The 16,978-nt window shown below is 37.9% G+C and overlaps 1 protein-coding gene across 1 annotated transcript; it reads left to right on the top strand.

Annotated features, from left to right (window-relative positions):
- Positions 1 to 328: 328 nt before the first annotated feature.
- On the top strand, positions 329 to 15,571 carry RAB32 (RAB32, member RAS oncogene family). Its single transcript, XM_063308934.1, has 3 exons — positions 329 to 836; positions 11,912 to 12,195; positions 14,162 to 15,571. The coding sequence occupies exons 1-3, from the start codon at positions 596 to 598 to the stop codon at positions 14,309 to 14,311; spliced, it is 675 nt and encodes a 224-aa protein (XP_063165004.1). The 5' UTR covers positions 329 to 595; the 3' UTR covers positions 14,312 to 15,571.
- Positions 15,572 to 16,978: the final 1,407 nt, after the last annotated feature.

Here is a 16,978-nt window from a genome sequence, read left to right as displayed (position 1 = left end):
CTGTATTGTACTATACTGCAGGGCTGGGGAAACCGAGGTACTAAAGACAACCGCTGTCTTTTTGTTCCTCTCCATCCGCCTCACCGAAGGTCTTTTACTCCATCCTTCCCACTACAGCGGTCGAGAAAGCATCCGAGCCTTTCTCCCGCTTGCAGATATATCTCCTTGCAGAAAGCGCAGCGTTGCCGTCCCTCCCTCCCCCGCCGCTTTCCCTTCAAAATAAAAGCCGCCCAGCGACATGCACTTTTTGCGTAACTTTCCTCCCTGGAGAAGAAGCGCCACTAAGGGAGAACGAAGGGCTGCACTCGCCTGCGCGCCGCCTCCGCCCCTTTTACAAGTTTTATAACTCGCCGGGTTTCCGTGTCCTGTGACTCCAGTCAGGTGGTTCCCGCCTTCTTTTCCTCCGTGCGTGCTGGGTGTCCGGACATATCTTCCCGCCAAAGAATCGGGATTGGACAAAGGAAGTTCCTGGAGCCGCGGTAGCCACGTGAGGGAGCGATCCCAGCTTCCTTCCTTGCTTCTGCCGGGCTGGGTTTTCGCACGAGCGCAGTTCCAGCGCCGGAGAGCGTGGAGGCCGACGAGTCGCGAGGCCGGAATGGCTGGAGCAGAGAGAGGCGGGGGCGGCGGCAGCTCCAGAGCACCTGAGAGTCGGGAACATCTCTTTAAGGTTTTAGTCATCGGGGAGCTGGGCGTCGGCAAAACAAGTATCATCAAGCGCTACGTCCACCAGCTGTTCTCCCAGCACTACCGGGCTACCATCGGGGTGGATTTCGCTCTCAAAGTCCTCAACTGGGACACCAGGACCCTGGTCAGGTTGCAACTCTGGGACATCGCAGGTGAGAGGGCGAGAGAAGGTGTGCTGGGGAATGGCCAGTCCGTCCAGACGGGAACTGGATTTCCTCAGCTGGAGGGGAGACAGCAAGCTGCAACTGGTTTCCATAAAAGAAAGACAGTGAGGCGTACAGGATTGAGTTCTGGAAATGGACTGGGAAGACTCGAGTTCAGATTCCTGCTCAATTTCTGAAATCATTCTCTTTTCTCTCGGTTTCAGCTTTAAATAGCTTAAGAGAATGATAGGAGAATAAAGGTGCTTCTTTGAATGGTACCATTCTGAGCTCCTAGGAAGAGTGGGGAGATCTTTTTAAGGAATCTGGGAGTCATATTTGCTATAATTTGGAAGACTCAATATTTGTTTTGTCCTGTAGATACACTCATTGGTAGCTTTGACACATATATAGATGTGCACTGTGTACGTACATCAGAATACGCAGGAGTTTTCCTCCATGGTTCATCCACTTCCTTTTGTTCTATGTAGAAGGGATATTCATTCAGGAAAAATACCAGAGGTTAATGAGCTTTTACACAAATTTTAAATATGGTCAAATGTTAGGTTTCAAGGCTTTTGTTAAAATTTCCAGCTTTAAACCACACCCCCATTGTGTCCAACTTTTTTCTCAGCAGCTGCTTGATAGAGTTTCCAAAGATTAAAACTTTTTTTTCACACTGATGATGGGAAAGCTTCACCTCTTTGATATTGACAGCTGTGGCATGGGTAGGGAAACACACACATTTTGGTGCTGCATCTATAATTTTCCAGACAGTCTCAATTGAAGAGATTTCTCTGCTTTACTGTTGGTCACTCTGAAAATAGTAACTATCTGAAAAACTGCGAGATTTGTGGCATTTTCTCTCCTATTCAGTAAACAGTGGTGGTATTTTTTTTCTGCTTGCTTTTTTCATTGTTTAAAGTTCCGGTAGTGGTAAATTGCAGAGGACCTTAATACGAAGTTTCATATTGCTGAATTCCTGTTTTGTAAGTGTAATAAGTCAAATTAAAATACATTCCTCTTTTTTCTGAGAGATCTATTTATCGAATTCTGCCTTTAAACCATTTTACAGAGCAGCTGAATGCAAGACACATTCTACACCCAAACCTTGGCCCTGAAACTGGGTGTAACTAGATTGTTTGGAGCCTGTGCTTGAGTGACAATGGATTACAGCTAGATATAAATTTGGGAGGTGAGAGAAAGACCATTGTCACTGACTGGTTTTGTCTATTAAATATATTAATAAAATGGGGGAATCTAGGCCCTAATCCTAACTGAGCAAAAGAAAAAAGACCCAGTTTTTATAGTAAGAATTAGTGCATATCCTTAATTTCAGTAGTTTTCCATCTGCACGTGGGAGTTGTATTGTTGGAACTGCAGTCTTCATCTTCCCCAGTGTCCTTCAGACTCTATAATCTGCAGTTAGGATGGTCACTGAATTTACTGGCCAGGGATTATGGGAACTAGAAATCTAACAGATTTAGAGAACACTAAGTTGGGGAAGACTGATGTCCTTCCATAAAGATAGTGATCTACCTATTGCCCAGCCCTTTAACTGCTAGCTAGAGCTGTATTTTAACAGGGCTTTTTTACAAATATTACTTTCCTCTTTATATTTAAATAGTACACCCACCTTTGTCTCCAGAAGATACTGGGTTTGGTCACATTAGCATTATTTGACAGTGCTCTTCCACAATCATCTAAAAATATAGCCACTGGCAGAAACTACATAAATCAAAACCATAATGTGGTTTGCTTGTCTTTGGCTTAGTAACTGTGTGTTAACCAAGCCTTGTGGTTTATAAAACTTTGGCTTAACACTGTATAAACTCAGCCACTGTGGCTTATTCTACAAGCCATGATTAAAGCAAACTGTGTTAGCATAGTGTGTGAATCCAGCCACTGCATTGCCACATCATGATCACTGTATAATCATGTTCACATTAACAACTTTCAGTGTCTGTTCCCTACAGTAGAACCAGCCTTAGAGTCAAAGCCTAACAATGTTTTCTCAGGAGTAATTCTCATCTGGGACAAGCAAGTATTGTGCTAGAATTCACTGCAATAAATATGAATGGGAAAACATGTGTTCTTCCCCCACATTGGAACAATACACAAATATTTCAATTAAGAGAGTTTGACTTATGCTGAATAGTAATGTATTTATTAAACTGATGCCCTTCATTTCTGCTTATATAGGCACTCAAGTTGGCTAACAAGAATAGTGTGATAAAGCTTACAGAAGGGCACTTTTTTGAGACAAGACAACCCTGGTCAGAATACATGTAGGCTCTATACACCCAACACTCAACTAATCTGACTAAAAGCCTAGCAGATGAATTTGAGCAGCATATACTAGGTTAATGTGTGTTAACTTTGATTAAGGTTTGGGGAAGCTGTTTTGTGGCAGGGTGTTGTGTGATGCAGCCCATTAGGTTAATTTATGGCTCAACTGTGCAAATCCAGAAAATCATTTAATTAAGTAACCAGGTTAAATGTTTCAGGAATGCAGCCATACAGAACAAGCTCTCTCCTGAATCTGCCTGCTTTGCAGATAAGGAATTCCCAATCCCAGTCTTTTGCCTTCTGCATAAATCTGCTTACCTAGCATGGCCAATAGCTATGATGGATTTATAGTCCATCCCAGCCAAAGGACACCAGCAGGAAGTAATTAGGCAGAAGGCAAGGGTCTCCTAAAGGAACAGTATTGCTGGTAAGCTTCATTGGCACACTGCCTGAACGTACTCAACACACTAATAATTCAGTTGTGTTGAAGTTCTAAAAAATGCCATCAGTTAGGTTTGAAAAAGACTGGAGGGCATTTCAGAAAACTCAATATAAGACCTGCTAAACCTGTTGTGAGTTGGCCAGTCTATAAGATGCGAGTAAACCCCAGAAAGCAATTCCAAACAAAACATCTACTAGCCACTGATTAATTTCTTAAATCCTTACACATCCCAGGGGAAATTATTGTGCTATATACCACATAGTCTCTACTCCCACTGCACATTTCTAAATAGGAAGTATCACTCATGAATAGGTAGGGATGCTAACAGGTCCTTTCCTTTGCATATAGTTATGGCAGTATGTAAATGGAGAACTAATGGGCCCTGTGGTTTTCTAGCCTGGAGGAAATAATTCTCTGACTCTGAATGCAAGGTGTAACCTCATTTTAATAATACTACCACTAACTTTGAGACTGTCTTTGGACTGCAGACTTCATGGCTAAAACGGTCTTTTTTTTCCCTTGTATCCTCTCATCCCACTTTTTAACATCTTACCTAAAGAAAAATACTGAAAATTTGTATGCCCCTTTGTGACATTTTTGTTTGTCCTGAAAAGCTATGAACTGTAGTACTAATAGTCTCCATTATTTGGGCAGAATTTTAAGTTATGAACAATTTAAGACTGTAAATAAAGCAGACTGTAATTACATGTAGACACTTAAATTGAACAAGAAGTAATTTTTCTAGTGCTTTTCAGCTTTATTTAGTATCTTGCTTGTGGAACTAGAAAGTTTACATGCTATTATGCCCTTTTGTTTGGCTTAATAAACATATTGGCCTGATATGGATTATAGAGGATTTAAGTTAACATCTTACTTGATTCCTGTAATAGAAATATGTAGTCTGAACTGGTTTAGTCGATCTCTTTTGCTGGACAATCATTTAATTTTTTTTTAATGTTTCAGAACTTCAAATCAGCTTTAAACAAACTTTAAGTTTTCTCCAGTACTTAACCATAATCTCCTATATACTTCACAGACTGACATTTGACTATGTTCTAGCTGAAAATTGATTTTTCTTTGTGCCCATATATTGCAATAGTAATTTGAGATATAAAGACAGGAGACTGAACAGTTGTGGAGAATGACTATCACATGTTCAAGCTGAAGTGTCACACCGTTTTACAAAAAGTTGCAGTTTGTGGAAAGCTTACATATTTGGTTTATGAGAGCATTCAATATTGCTAACAAAATGCCTCCTGTAAGTCCTGTAATACAGCTACTGTCTTTCTCATGTATTACATACACACACACACACAAACAGCAATTTTTATTCATATGAATTAATGAGATAGCAATTGCCACATAAAGATATTTAAGAGTTTAGCTGATTCTAACTGTCTTGAAGCTGAAATATGAAAAGGGGGGTAGCTAGATCATGGGGAAGCTGTAGATTTAATATGTCACTGTGGCCCACCTATTTGCATGGCTTGCAAAATCTGAAGACATCCCCATTTTCAAAATTCCTTTGTATTCATTTTATCCAATTAGGAAAGAGGATGAATCCATTTTAAAGGTGCAGGTCTTAATACTATCAGTTTAGCCACTCCACTCATCTGATGAAGTGAGCTGTAGTTCACAAAAGCTTATGCCTTTTATACAATGTATTAGTCTGAAAAGGTGCCACCATCTTTGTTTACTTCTCTGCCCATTTAAAAACTGAAAAATTTACTTGGGAAGGAGACTGATAATGGTGTTGAATCGCACCTTTTAATCAATTTCTTGCTATAAGCATTCTTGGCTTCCTTCCTTCCTTCATCCTAGAAAGAATATACATACACTCAAATAAAAAGTGTCTGCCCTTCTACAGTGGAATCATGGTTTAGATCATGTTGGGCTCTCTGCACCCAGAGCTTTGATATGACTTGAGAGTCAGCTGTTGAGAGAAGCTATTTCTGGGGGCCTGCCAGTACACAAGTATGTCTAAAGTTTTTTTGATCTTGGTCCAAATAATTTGCCTGCTTAACTTACATCAGTGGATTCTGCAAAGCTGCTACCCCAATGGGGCTGAGTGCTACGGAAGGCCTTAATGATACATGGCTAAGATGTACTTGATGCATGAAGGAGTTCCTGCAGCTTGTTTTAGTTTGATGTTTGTGGAAGGACATGGTAGAATACGGAAGTGACTGCTCATTCCATTATCACATGAGGAAACCCTTGTGAATGGAAATCCTTTTGTCTTAATTTTAGCACATTTTCAGATTGCTTCGAAGGAAGCAAGACATTTAATTAAAAAATGTTTCTCTTTATAAGTGTACAAGAAATCTGAATCCTCTAAAACAAAGAAAAAATATTCAGTTTAAATGTATGAGTAGAGAGCAATATTCAAAAGTGAGTTATACATGTGGGAAAATAAGCTATAAAAACACTATAAATAAATAATAAACTATAATAAGTCCTCCTCCTATGGAAGGGTTTCTCTATATGCAGGGTATGTGATTTAACTCGTTTTGAAGCTTTGACAGGGCAGATAGGGAGACTTATCTCCCAGCTTGAGTTGTTTTATAACAGCCTTATTCAACTTGGCTTCTTCTAAAGTTCATCTTAACTCGTGATTGTAGGAATTTTAGTGCAGTACATCTGGCAACAAATTGGGAAACCCTGTTCAACAAAAATCCTTTTTCACAATCATTCATTCAGGTTTGCAAGTACATCAGTGTAGTTACTGGCTGTTTGGTAGAATTTTTCTGTTTCTTCAGTTTCAGATGCTAATAAATTTGGTCGTTACTGAAAAATTGAAGCCCTGGCGATGAGTCCTTGATGTGTAATGTTTTTTGTCTGTTCACCCATCATTATTTTCTCAGTTGTACAACAAAGCATTTATCTTGTTTTCAGATCTGTGAAGAAATTGTGAGAATTGATGATCATAGCCACAATAAGGAAAAAGAGCATAATCAATACTGCACCGTAAAAGACAGACTCACACAGAATAAAATAACTTAATGTAGATTCTGGGCACGCTGTAAAACAGAACTCAAATGAATGGGCAAATAAAAGGATTACTTAGAACTCAAAATAGAATTTATCAGGCAAATGTTCAGCAATAATGGCAAATGTAGGCTTGAGGAAGAAAGCCAGTTTGCTGTAGTGGTTAAGGCATCAGGCTAGAAACTGGGAGACTGTGAATTCTAGTCCCACCTTAGGCACAAAGCCAGCTGGGTGACCTTGGGCCAGTCACTCTCTCTCAGCCCTAGGAAGGAGGCAATGGAAAACCACTTCTGAAAAACCTTGCCAATTAAACTGCAGGGACTTGTCCAGACACATAGACACAGGCTTGAAGAGACTTAAATACAACCCCCCACTTGGTTATGATGGCTGTCTGGTAATTTTAGGCTATTGCTGTAAGAGAGATGGTGAATATAAAATGGAAGGAAATGAATTGTGTACATTACCTCTAGCTCTTTGGAAGAAAATAAGTATAATATCAACAAAAGGCTACTTCTTTCCTCAATTACTGTCCGTTCTTCTATAGAAAAGAATTCAGTTCTTGGGAAGATTCATACAGGAGAAGGCAATACTTGAGAAGCCCCAATCCCAAGATTTAAAAATAGTCCTTTGAATTGCATTGGTGATACATAGATTTATATTGAAGACTAAGACAAAGCATATAGAATTTCTTGATGTTTTTGATTCAGTTCTGAAGTTACCTTGAAGTACATAAGAATGTGGATGTATATCTATCATGAGTATGCAGATGCAAATCTGTATGATTTATTAAAACAATCATGCCCATTTCTAGCGCTATGCAGCTGCTGCAGGTATAAATCAGAATTCCAGAGAATGCTAGGATAATTATACAAGCAAACATACAGTAGTTAAATCTAGGAACTGTAACAGTGGCATTGCCTATTTTTGTTTGTTTATTTAATTTAGCCACTGCCCATTTCCCCCCAAAGGGGGAACTCTTATCTAAAGGGGGGACTCCCCCCTTACCCAAAGGGAGGACTAAAGGGGGGACTATTATCTAAAAACGATGAAAAATTTATTATTCTGAGAACTCAGTGCCTTGAAACATTACAAGGTGTTGCAACTGATATAAAGGCATCCCAGAATAGGGCTTTTCATCATTCTTGTGCAATTTCCTGATGGACTGAATGCAGAAGCTGATGTTTGTGTAACCTGCTTTGGCAAACAATTGACAGTTCTGATGCAGAAAATTAGTTTTGGTTTTTTTTTCCTTTTCTCCTGTTACATGCAGGCATGCAAATACCTTTTAGAGTGGGGTAAAAAGTTGTTTAGTCTCTTTAAAGAAGCTAAGAGGAAGCACACAATAGAGGTTGCAACTGCCTCTGGTATAAATTGGGTCATTCCTCTAACCGTTCTAGCCTGCCTTTCCCTGTTGCTTCAGAACTTTAATGGCCTTTTACATTTCATTAGGCAAAAAGAAAAAGTGCTCTGGCACAGCTGTCACTATAGAAGCTAACGTTTTTAAACTTATGATACCAGATACTTTATGGAAATCCTACTTTATTATGAAGTAGAATGATGAGAGTACTTCTTCACCATGGGTTGTAAAATGTCACACAATTTTGTGTTGAGATGTTAAGTTTAGTCTGCAGTCTTTGCCACTTTCAAGGCAAACTTTCAAAGAGCAGATGGAGAAAAGGAATGCAATGGAAGAGGTGACACTAAAGTCACCTATAGCCTTGTAATTGTAGAGTTGTAACTATGCGTTTAGGAATTAGGTATTAAGAGTTCTGCAAACCATTTGAAAAAATGTGCTTTTGAACAGATGGGAACATGTACAAAGCATCCCTTTGGAATTGTTAAAGTTACCATGCCCTTTTCCAGGCTCGCAAGACTGCTTTTTTCAGATTTGTTCAGCTGGGAGCAGGTGCTGAAGCAACTCTGCTATTTCATTAATTATGGTTCAACAAAACCAACTAGGTTACAGTCTCTTACAGAATGAAAGAAAAAGTAATCCGTTGTCCGTGGTATTCTGTCAGTGTTTCAAGAGCATGCATGAATGTTTTTAAAGATCATGTATGTTACTGCTATTGTTGCTACAAACATAAGCCCTGTTTATTTAGAAGGGAGATGTGAAACCACACAAATTTCCAGGGCAGAATTGACTTGTCTCTGGATATTGACACCAGGGCATAGATGAGCAAAAGGCAAAATTAACACTCTGCACGTATCAGCCAGCAAGGAGCAAAGAAACTGCTTGAAGGTTGAGCGCAGTTGCTTCAAGACCTTTCAGGCATCTGGGTTACATGCACAGAAGACACTACCACAGGGATAGCTGGTGAAGCTATTATTAAATTATTTGCACAGGCCTAGGGCCTCATGCCAAAAAAACAGAATTTTCAGGAAAGGAAGTGAAAAGCAGACGAGTGAGTAAGTATGATTATGAGGATCATTAAATGAATTCAGACAACTTGTTTACAGTACTCTAGTTTATAAACTTTCATGAAGACATCCAAATGTATGTGTATGGTTTCTGTAGCACCACATAGCTTGGCTGTGGTTGCCACCGGCTTTTTTTTTAGGTTTTCTTTTAATTTTCTTACATCATCTGGTGGCAACCTGCTAATCATTAAATGGAGAAATAAGCCATGGGTTCTTTCCAGTTTGTTTCTGTGATTAGAGTTTCTCAACAGGACAGAACAAATAAAATGTTGCAGTATTTATCCAGGAAAGAGTAAGTTGGCAGCAAATACTTTCTCTTCCCCCATTTTATGCTTATACCTGTACCTCTGCTTTCACTGAATTAGGGTTAAGAGATAGTTATGTGGAGGCTTTTTACAAATCTAGATTTGCCTTTTGCCTAAAGAGTCTCTTAATTTCAGCCCATGTCTGCTTTCTCGGTCTTGCATAGGTTTCCACTGTGGTTGTTTAGGCACTGAAACCTTATTCACTGAGTTCTCTTCACAGTTGCTGGACCTATATATCATAGTATTGCAACTCTCAGTTAAACAGACTAATGGGGGAGAAGGTTGTCTATTAAAACCAAATGTCCATTAAATGACAATGGGCTTTTTCAAGGCCCCAAATACATGCATGCATAGGAAAATATACTTTACTGATTATTATAATAATTATAATAACTCCCATAAACTGCAGAGACTGATAGTGGCTGTCCTAACAGTGAGACACACGCTGAGACGAGGAGTAGTACTCTAATGTTTATTACTGCTACATAAACAGAATCCTAACAAACTGAGTAAGCGTGGGAAAAACCCAGACATATAAACCCTAAAGGCTAAGGCGGGCCTGATCTGTGTCTCTTTGAATGGCTGCTTAATTCCTCAGTACTACGCATGTGCTTTACAGCCTGGATGGGAGCCCCCTGCTTGCCATCCTTACTCATGACATCGGCGTCCCAAAATATATTTAAGTCAGGGGAGGTGCTGGTTTTTCTTTTTTTCTGATTCAATGTATTTTTTTTAAACAGAGTAATATAGAATAGTGAATACCTGTTTTTGTGGAGAACATTGTCTGGACTTGAGTTATTTATAAAAATAATAAAGGCGGGGAACATACCTAATACTCCTCCTTCCTCCTCCTATTTTCCCCACAACAGCAGCCCTGTGAGGTAAGTTGGGCTGAGGGAGAGGGACTGGCCCAAGGTCACCCAGCCGGTTTTCATGCCTAAGGCAGGACTAGAACTCACAGACTCCTGGATTCTAGCCCAGTGCCTTAACTACTAGACCAAACTGGCTGCTTTTTTTTTTCTGTTGTTTGGGGCAAATTCCATTATTTCCAGAAATCTGGACAAAGCTCCAAAAGATTTTGTCTATTAAATCCACAGTCTGCTAAACTGAAGTCCATTAAATCAAATATTTGCCTTACTCTCTTTGTGATAGCTTGTTGATCTCCCTCTACCAGTATTTTAAACATCTTCTCACACTGATTTTTAATTACTGCCTTTATGGCTAGATCTTTGTGTGGTGATTCATCTGTATTATGTAGTCAGTTGAAAGGCATTTGTGACCAAAGATGATACATTCTATTTCAGAAGAAGCAGGAGACTGAGTTCATTATAGGATATCTGTTATTGTATAGCTGAGCTTACAAACCCAGATGCCAAACCTATATCCCCATAGGTATTCAAATACTATCACTGTTATTATTGCTGTTATAAGGAATATAGCACATTCTCAGTTTATCTCACAATTTGCTAACCTGATCACAAGCTATCACTATTGTAAATGAAGGCCCAGAGTTGAATTAATCCAATTATTCTGGGTTCTGGAAAGAAAGTCTTAGAGGCAATTAATGGACATATGAAGAACCTTTTATTTCCTTCTCATTTCTCTGGAAACTTGAAGGACTTATATGATTTCCTTTACTTATATTGCTACTTATGATATTAAACTCTTAAATATCTAGTTTGACAAGTATCTGACCTTCAGTACCACAACATATACATTCATTTCCTCTGGTCATTTACTGAATTTCAGTTCTGTTGCTTGGGTAATATCTGGTTGTTAACTCAAACACTCCAACTCTTTGTTATTAACTATTGCATGAAAGTCATGAGTACATAATTAAAATCACATTCAACCATGAACCTTCTGTCATGAGTGATTATATTTGTGTGGATTTTTTCGTAACTAATTTTTCCATAGACAGATTATTGTTAAACTGAAGGCAGATTTTAAATGGAACCAATTGTAGGACTGTCAAGGGATTTTCTAAATTCCATTTGGTTCTAGAATGGGTTTCCCATCACCCATAGCTTTGTGGACTGCTGAGTCCTAGAGTACAATATATTGATGATTTTTTTCTGTGTATATCTCTACCTTTGCTTGGACAGCTGCTGTGGTGCTTCATCAAAACTATCCATGTGGGGTATTAAATTCTTCACATTCCAAGGTGTTTACATTTTTTTAAATCAGATAGGATTTAAGAGTTACATGTATACTATGTTCTTGTTTGTAAGGACTATGTACTTAAGTTTATTTTTCAAATTTCTATCGCCGCTCATCTCTCCCGAAAAGGGGACTCTGGGTGGTTAGTTTAGACAGAACAAACTATTTTCTATTTCTTTCTCAGTCCTTAAATGTGAATAAAATCTCTCTTGAGTTTTGAACTCTGATAAATATCCACTCAACTATTTTACCTACCATTCACTCTTAATTTTTAGTACAGAGGTAAGGCATATAGTTAACTTTGTTGCCATATGTTGCCATACTTATTTAGGAAAACTCTGCTTAACTCTTCTACTTCTCCAAGTATCTTGATTACTGCAATTTATTTCCAATATTCTATCCATTATCCAGGATTCCCCCTCAGCCTCTTTAAGGAAACAATATTTAATGCTGTTTTCCATAATACTTGCCCATTTATCTTTCAGGTCAAGAACGCTTTGGAAATATGACCAGAGTGTACTATAAAGAAGCTGTAGGAGCTTTTGTAGTCTTTGATGTCACCAGAGGATCAACATTTGAGGCAGTTTCCAAGTGGAAACATGACTTGGACAATAAAGTACTGCTCCCCAATGGTAGCCCAATCCCTGCCATTCTACTTGCCAATAAATGTGACCAGAAGAAAGACAGTAGCCAAAATCCTTCTTCTTCTCAGTTGAATCAGTTCTGCAAAGAGGGAGGCTTTGCTGGATGGTTTGAAACTTCTGCTAAGGTAAGACTATTCCTAAACAAAGGATTTGTGTTCAGGAGAACTGGCCTGCTGGCCTAGCTCAGCCTTGCAGTTTGGTCCTGCTAATTCAGGCTTCCCCAATTTGTCACTTTCTGGTTTTCTACAGATATTGGTTACATTGATCTCAAAGAAGTGAGGGGAACTTTAGTGAAAGAAATTAAAATGGTTAGTGGTTTAGTGAAAGAAATTAAAATGGTTTGAGCGGATGGATTGCTAGGTGCCTTCATGCTGTGTAACACCTAGTGAATATTGCTTTATACTCCATTAAAGAGATAAGTAATTTGATAAGGGTCAAATTTTCCTCTTTTTTCCAGCAAAAGGATTAAAAAAGAACTGAAATCTTACACAGTGACATTGTTTTTTAGTGGTGTCAGCCCGTCCCCCCATTCTTTTTAAAATCTACATGTTCTGATAATATAAAAGCCCCAACGTTCACAAATTATTGTCTAGCTATACATAAATAGCAGTTCTAGTTCATCAATGATGCCCAGAGTCACTGGTTTGAGATGGGCAAGTATATAAATTGAATAAATAAATAAAAAATAAAATAATTTTGATCCAGCATGCAAACTTAAAGTGATAATGATCTTGTGGAATTCTATGTTTTCCATCCTCCACCTTTTATAACTAGATAGCTAAACGTGGATGAGGAATAAATTCTCCATAAGATCTATAACATTAGCAAGGAAAATAGATAATTAACTGCTTGATAGACCCTGGTATGATGCCTGTTTCTTTTCCTCAGATTTGTCATAGTTGGATAAAATCTTTAACAAGTGGTTTAAAAATGTTGCCAACATCAAATGATTTGTTATTTGCCTATATTCATTTAATGTTGCTTGGCATGCTTGCAAAGGAAACTCTTGCCAGCTGCTAAACATAGCAAGTAATCCCTTCAACTCATATTTTAACTTTACACTCATTCATTTAGTACTTATATGGTGCACATGAATGATCTTGTCCTTAATGTTTTGGTTTTTGATGCTTATGGGAAGAAAGGAGATGACAAATTCAAGCAGGAGAAAAGTCAGACTCAGGCTGCCCTTTTAATAAAGGAGCACACAGCCTGGAACAGCGATTGCTGGCGGGAAGGTCAGATGCATGTGGTCTATAAAAATAAAATGGTAGCCACAGCTCCTTGCTATGAACAAGCATTTAAATAGCTACTTGTGAATCTGTTACTTAGGATAAACAAGTAAAAGGTGTAAATTCAGAGATAGAGTATTTGACATTTGGTTAAAATCTAGATATTGTCAGCACCTGATCATTCGAGCATTCACACATACGCAGTCAAGAGGCTGGATCTCTTTAAACTGTTTTAATGAAGCGTAATGAATGGTACAGAAGGCAAGCTGCGAATAAAGATTTCCCGCTCAAACCTAATTTAAAACTACATTCCCTTAGTTAGTCTCCTTTCCCACAAAGCATGTCACTCCCCCTCCCATCCAGATGGTATTCCTGGTGTATCTCAACCCCGCGTCCTTGATGTGCTCCATAGTCATAATAAACCACTTTACACTCCAACTTCACACCCCCTCCCATCTGGCAACATGAGAGAATGAAAGGATGGGAGATGCCCTGATAAGGGTTTCTGTGAAACCTTTGATCGGGGGATCTGACAGATATTCTCTCTGCAGGCCTGTTCTTGAGAAAAAGTTGTAAAGTGGCTAAGCACATCCTCAGCATAATGAAGGGTTTTATTTTAGGTTATGTTCTTGTACCTTGACAAGCAGTAGTTTATTTCTTTGTGATTTAGTGGGTTGTGTGAATATTGTTGCATCCCTACAAAGATCAGCCATAATGTGAAAAAGGAAAGGTTCTAAGGACAGTGAAATGCTTTGTTAGCAAACCAGTTCCAGACTTCTTTGTAAAAGCAGAGATCTAGCATTTTGGACCATCTTGATCCTTGTGTGCAAGAAAGCATTAACTTGTCTCATGGTCTCCTTAGGATAACATCAACATTGATGAGGCTGCTCGGTTCTTGGTGGAAAACATCCTTGCCAACCTGAAGGCCTTTCCGAATGAAGAGAATGACGTTGATAAATTAAAACTGGACCTGAATCCCTTAAAAGCAGAAAGTAAATCCCAGTGCTGTTAGACACATGTTGTCTTGCATCAATACATGATGAGAGCAGAATGTTCATCTTCCTCATGTTGGACAGCTGCTGTGGTGCTTCATCAAAACTATCCTTGTGGGGTATTAAATTCTTTACATTCCAAGGTGTTTACATTTTTTTAATCAGATAGGATTTAAAAGTTACATGTATACTATGTTCTTGTTTGTAAGCTATTTAGTATAGTCACAAGCTGGCATCTCTCCCAAAACAGGTAGTATTTATCCTATGAAAAATGGCCAAGATGAAAGACTTAGCTTCAATTCCTGATTAACATAGTGTAGTTTCAGAACTAAAATAGGAAAGGCAGTGCAGTTGGAAATACTCATTTTGGTAAGGATTATACTTTTTTTTTTTTAATATATGTAAAATTCCTTTACCTCCTTGCTCTGATATTGCCTGTCTCCTGTTCAACACCTTTTTGGGTGCTTGTCAGCCAGTAGACCCTTTAATTCTGAGGCAGGACTGAGCAGGGATTCTTCCTTTATAATGTGCCTTAAAGTATGTAAGAATCTAATGCTTGGAATATAAGGATAGTCAGCTAGTGTGAAACAATTAAGAATATATTTGTGCTATCCATCAAATAAATGAGTAGCAATTCATTTCTGACTGTTTTGGAAGAGGCTTTCTCTAGTACACTTTCATATGCTAACTAATACTATGTACAATTAAACTTGAAAAATAAGTTATCCCCTACTGTACAAGGACAGCACAGCTTTTTCAAAAAGATTTCATGATGTCTAGGCTGAAAATGAATAATGTGTAAGCTTTATTTTTATGAAATCAGAAAATTGTCTCTTAAATCAGAGATGATTTAACTTACAAATAATCTTTTTAAGAGGCTATTTTTTTTAGAAGTGATATATTGCCACTTAACTATTTAACACAGGGAATTAAGCATTGATAAGGGGGCATACTTTCATGCACAAGAATAATTTGCCAATGTAGAATATACACTTGAATCCTAAGAAATGTTCATTATCGTTTGTGATGGTATCTGAATGTTTGGAGAAAAGACTTCTAAGAAATACTTTCACCTATTGCATGTTAATATTTAAATCTGTGGGCCTAATTCTGTTTTCTGTATATTACACCAGTCATATGTAACCTGTCAGCTGCTGCAAATTATAAAGTACTTTTGGACTAACACTCTTCAAACTTAGACTGGGTCATACATGTATTTTTGTGTGTCTGATGCTGTATTTAATGCAAAATATATAATAAAAAGACTTAGATTTTTATAAGATAGTGTCAGGTTCATTGTTACTTGTACAAAACAGAAGAATACAAAGAATTCTCAGGTTGAAAGTCTTATGTCCTAGGCCTGTGCTAGCTGTGTAGAAATGTATATGAAGTCAGCTATGTTTTTAATCTTGATTTGTCAAAATGTTCCATGATTCCTATATTTTTCTAGTCAAAAGAAATGCTGAATGTTCTCAAACATATTAAGTTCAAATTCTAAAATGAGCAAATCTTTTTTAAACAAAAAGTCAATATGCTTGATAAGGAAAAGTAAATACAGAAACCATAAAATTACAAAAAGCTCTAAAAGCCTTTAGTGCAACTGATTTGGAAAAATACATGTTCATTTACCTCAATCTTTGTTCTTGAAACCCAAATACAGTAACTGTATAGAGAGTGACTTTCACCAGGCTTTCAAGGTACTACCTAAAGTGTAAACCTCAGGGCAGAAAAGATCTGTATTTATGGATTTGGGTAATGGTGAATAAGAGATTTATAGTGCTTTCTAATATTTGTCTCATTTAAATTAAGATAATAAAGTTTTGTATCCTTCACTTCAGATCTCCTTCAGTGGGGAAAGTATTATACCTTCTTTTCCTACTATGGAAATCTACTGCTTTGCTTGAATAACTTCACACCATTTTTAAAACCAGATTATTTTTTTCAATTACAGTTTCATATTACCCTTCTTCTAAGTAACAAGTTTGCCTTATACTATATATCTGAATTGGTGACAAAGTACATTCTGAGAACTGTGGAATTATTGGCTGAAGTGCTGAACAATTTATCTTTGCATTTTGAAGTTTAACAGGGCCATGATTGAAGAGAGAGAAGAATTTTAGAAGGGGAGAGAATGTTTGGCCCCAATGTTCAGAATGACTGGGATTGTTTCTCCCATCTTCCCAGACCTCAAAATTAGGTCTTAGTCCTGAACATTTTAATATTTCTATACACAACAAGTACAGTTGGCAGCATATTATATTAGCAAATAGTGAATATATGCCACTCCTGTGTTTATATTATGTAATTTAATATCTCATATTCATTTGAAATGCACCAAATGAAGAGCAGAATAGCTGTCCTCTCAGTAGATTATTAAGTCATGTTTATTCATCTGAGTGAGTGTTTAATTATTCAAAATACCTTTCTGTGAGAACTTTTGAGGCATATATTCTCAATGAGAAAATTGCTACAGAAGACATGGTGCTATGTTTTCAGACAAGCATGATGAAGATTGCCCTCATGGTCTATGCTGATAGACAAATCTCTTAATGTGAAAAATGTTATAATAGCTGCAGAGTTGAGCTTAATTTCACTGGCATCTTTTTCTATGTAGGTAACTCTTAAGCTTAAAAGCCAGAGATCTTAACATTTCTACTGGGGGTGGGAGGACACTTTAACATTCTGTG

The sequence above is a fragment of the Candoia aspera genome, chromosome 1 (assembly GCF_035149785.1).
Source record: "Candoia aspera isolate rCanAsp1 chromosome 1, rCanAsp1.hap2, whole genome shotgun sequence".
Classification (NCBI taxonomy): domain Eukaryota; kingdom Metazoa; phylum Chordata; class Lepidosauria; order Squamata; family Boidae; genus Candoia; species Candoia aspera.
This window is presented reverse-complemented; position numbering and strand designations above follow the sequence as displayed.